General features: G+C 37.1%; 1 protein-coding gene across 1 annotated transcript; it reads left to right on the top strand.

Annotated features, from left to right (window-relative positions):
* Positions 1–1,935: 1,935 nt before the first annotated feature.
* LOC120614140 (olfactory receptor-like protein OLF4) lies at positions 1,936–3,060 on the top strand. Its single transcript, XM_039876926.1, has one exon. The coding sequence runs from the start codon at positions 2,092–2,094 to the stop codon at positions 3,058–3,060; it is 969 nt and encodes a 322-aa protein (XP_039732860.1). The 5' UTR covers positions 1,936–2,091.
* The last annotated feature ends 562 nt before the right edge of the window (positions 3,061–3,622 follow it).

The raw sequence follows: 3,622 nt of genomic DNA, 5'->3' as shown, positions 1-3,622 counted from the left end.
TCATTTCTTCCCAGTGGTAATCTTTTATTTACCACCAGGAAATAAATGATTAACTTTGCTAAGCATGTTACATATATTGTTCAAATCTGTCACCATTCTGAATTGGTATCACTGTCTGCACTATTTGGGTGAGGATATTAGCACTTGGATTGTGCAGCTGTCTCTCCTCATTCAAAAAACTAAGAGGTGGTAGAGCTCAGAATCACTACTGGGTTTTCTGCTTCCCAAGGTTTTGAATTTAATGTTATTAACTAAAGTCTCATTTCAGTTTTAAAAACCACTGCTTTTTTTCTATACATTGTACATTTCCTTTTGTAAATTGTAGGTTTATTCTTTGCAAAGCTTCCAGTACGGTGTTTAATATGTAATGGGTCTTGAGGCCATGAAGATATTGCTCTTTTTTGTTTTGAGTAAATTGTTATTTGTTACTTTATTGATAATTCTGGGCATAAGGCAAAACAACTGTGGTTGGCATATCGCTATAATCAAGGATGATTTCTCCCCATCACAATTTTTCAGGGACCACCCGAGATTATTAGATCTGTCTCTGTCTCTGTCACTGTCTCTGTCTATCTTTCATCTTTTATCTCTCTTTTTATTTAACTGATTTTTAATATAAGAGCAGAAAATGATTATATGAAAAATGGAGCCCCATTTATACATGTCAATTTGGGGGCTTATCAAGAGGACTTTGGAACTATTTCTATAACCTGTAGAGACAAGATAACCTGATATTATCTTGCCTTGTATTATTTCTCTCCTCATTACTGTGTCTGGGGGTTAGTAGAAGCTGGTATTAATATGATCCCAAAAGGACATAGTGTGTGTGTCTATGGGTTGTGAGTGTGAGTGCTTTGTGGAGCATGAGCATTTCTCCACTTCTTGGGGCAAGGGTAGCTACTTATATGTGTTTTTTTATTTACCACCAGGAAATAAATGATTAACTTTAGAATGTCAATCAACAAATGGAAATAAAGAAGGTATCACTTCTCCTCACAGGATCTCTTGCAAAGAAAATAAAAGGAACAATTTGTGATTGAGCGAGTCCCTGTGTCTTGAAGTTTCATCTGTAGCAATTAGGCCATCTCATTCCTCCACATTCTCTGATAGTATCCCTATCATATCCCTTTTGCTAATTCTCACCACACGGTTTCCTTTTGAGCATGATTACTTAAGACAAGTGCCAGCCTCAGGACATTTGCACTGGCTCTTTCCCATGCAGGCTACCTACTTCTACAGATATCTGTCTCAGATATCTCTCTGTCTTTCCTGTGTGTTTCATGAAGTTTCTATTCAAGTAGCACCTTGTTTTCAGATTTTTCTCAATTTTTTAAAAAGAAACACACACATATCTACTGTCTTTTATACCTACTCTCTCTTTTTTTTTTTTTTAGAACACATGCACCATCTAACAATATGTGATTTTTCACTTCTTTGTATTTTTTATCTGTCTTTTGATTGTACGGACTTTTGTTTACCAGCACCCTGTTCTCCTTGACGAGAGATAGATCAGGACTCAGCATGTATTTATCAGTGATTGTGGAATGACATCATTTCCTCAGGGTTAAATATATGAAGAAAGTGGACCAATAGTTGTAGCATAAGCAGGATTTTCTGTAATATTCTGGAGAGGCCTTTGCATGTTGAAAATGGAACTGAATTAGGATTAGTGTACCTATCAGATGTGTTATAAAAAAGGTCCAAACTCAAAGCCAAGAATTACAAAAAAAGTTGCCACAAGAAAAGTGAGAGAAGGGCCAGCCTCATCCACTAAGGGCCATATAAAAACAAGGGTGGTCAAATAAACACGAAATTGGTGCAAGAATATCAGAATTTATATGTGAAAGAATTTCTCATTAAATTAAATGTAAAAATGATTTATTTGGCAAATTTCTGATTGGGAGACAGGAATTCCTACTTAGAAATGCTGGAGGAAATTATTTAAAAGGAATGAGATCTCCAGAAAACCATATATGTGTCGTATATACATTTTACTGCAAAGTAAAAATTGTTGCTTTTCAAGATGCTAGAAATGCCCATATTTGTTAAGTAATTATTTAAATTTTTATTGCTAGTCATAAGCACCAGCACATGGTACCAGAAAATTATTCACGGATTACAGAATTTCTTCTCGTGGGATTTTATGAGGAACCAGAATGGCAACCTCTCATATTTGAGCTTTTTCTCTCCATGTACCTGATCACTATGTTTGGAAACCTACTCATCATCCTGGCTGTCAGCTCGGACTCCCAACTCCACACACCCATGTACTTCTTCCTCTGCAACTTGTCCTTGGTGGACATCTGTTTCACCTCCACCACCATCCCCAAGATGCTGGTGAACATCCAGACACAGAGCCAAATCATAACCTATGAAGGCTGCATCACACAGATGTATTTTTTCCAACTCTTTGGAGTGTTGGACGACTTCCTCTTGACCGTGATGGCTTATGACCGTTTTGTGGCCATCTGTCACCCCCTGCACTACACGGTCATCATGAACCCCTGGCTCTGTGGACTGCTGCTTCTGGTGTCCTGGATCATGAGTGCCCTGTATTCCTTGTTGCAAAGCTTAATGGTGTTGCGACTATCTTTCTGTACAGTCTTAAAAATCCCCCACTTTTTCTGTGAACTCAATCAGGTGATTAAATTTGCCTGTTCTGACACCTTTCTTAATAATGTGATGATGTATTTTGCAACTGGACTATTGGCTGCTCTTCCCCTTACTGGGATCCTTTACTCTTACTTTAAGATAGTTTCTTGCATTCGTGGAATGTCGTCAGCTCAGGGGAAGTATAAAGCATTTTCTACCTGTGCCTCTCACATCTCTGTTGTCTCTTTATTTTATTGTACGATACTAGGTGTGTACCTCAGCTCTGCCTCTCCCTACAGCACACACTCAAGTGCAGTAGCCTCAGTGATGTACACTGTGGTCACACCCATGCTGAACCCCTTCATCTACAGTCTCAGGAATAAAGACATAAAGGGGGCTTTGAAAAGGTTCTGTGCGATGGCAGCTATAAAAGGGACAACTGTTTTAGGGATGAAGAACTCCCCATGATTGGAAGGCTAAAAGCCTTGATGCCAGAAAATGTGGAAATAGAATATGCCTCTTTTATTTATTAACTTGAATTTCCATTTACTTAACTCACCTTTTCTGTGCCATGTAATTCCATTTATCATGCTTTCTTCTCTAATATATGGACATTTTCTTCCCTTGTACATTTTCCCAGTCTTAAAAGTTTTACCCAAATTTGAACCAAAAATATTTGGAAAACCTAATTATTTTGTGAATTCGTATGGATTTCTTAAGAAAAATTTCTTCTCAAATGGTCATATCATCTCAAGAATTTTATTTTGTGTTACCGAAAGAATATTGATGGATTGTATAACTCACATATAGCAAAGTATGCTTGTTGACTAAGTTCATTAACATGATATTTTTAAAAAAAGTGAAATATGGTGTCACTTTGGGTCTGTCATTCTATTTAATTTCACTCTCGTAACTTCTCTTACTGATAATGTGGACTTTAACATTCTGATGGTTTTTTAACTAGACTCCTACATTTTACTGTTATGGAGTTTGGTGTCTACAATGCCTACCACAGTTGCTGACAAAAATT

Source organism: Pteropus medius, unplaced genomic scaffold, assembly GCF_902729225.1.
Source record: "Pteropus medius unplaced genomic scaffold, Ma_sr-lr_union100, whole genome shotgun sequence".
NCBI lineage: Eukaryota > Metazoa > Chordata > Mammalia > Chiroptera > Pteropodidae > Pteropus > Pteropus medius.
The sequence above is the reverse complement of the archived record's forward strand: the minus strand, read 5'-3'. Positions and strand labels throughout refer to the sequence as shown.

What these genes read in the sequence shown, in the direction of transcription:
- LOC120614140 (XM_039876926.1), top strand. Translation starts at nt 2,092, where the DNA reads ATGGTACCAGAAAATTATTCACGGATTACAGAATTTCTTCTCGTGGGA.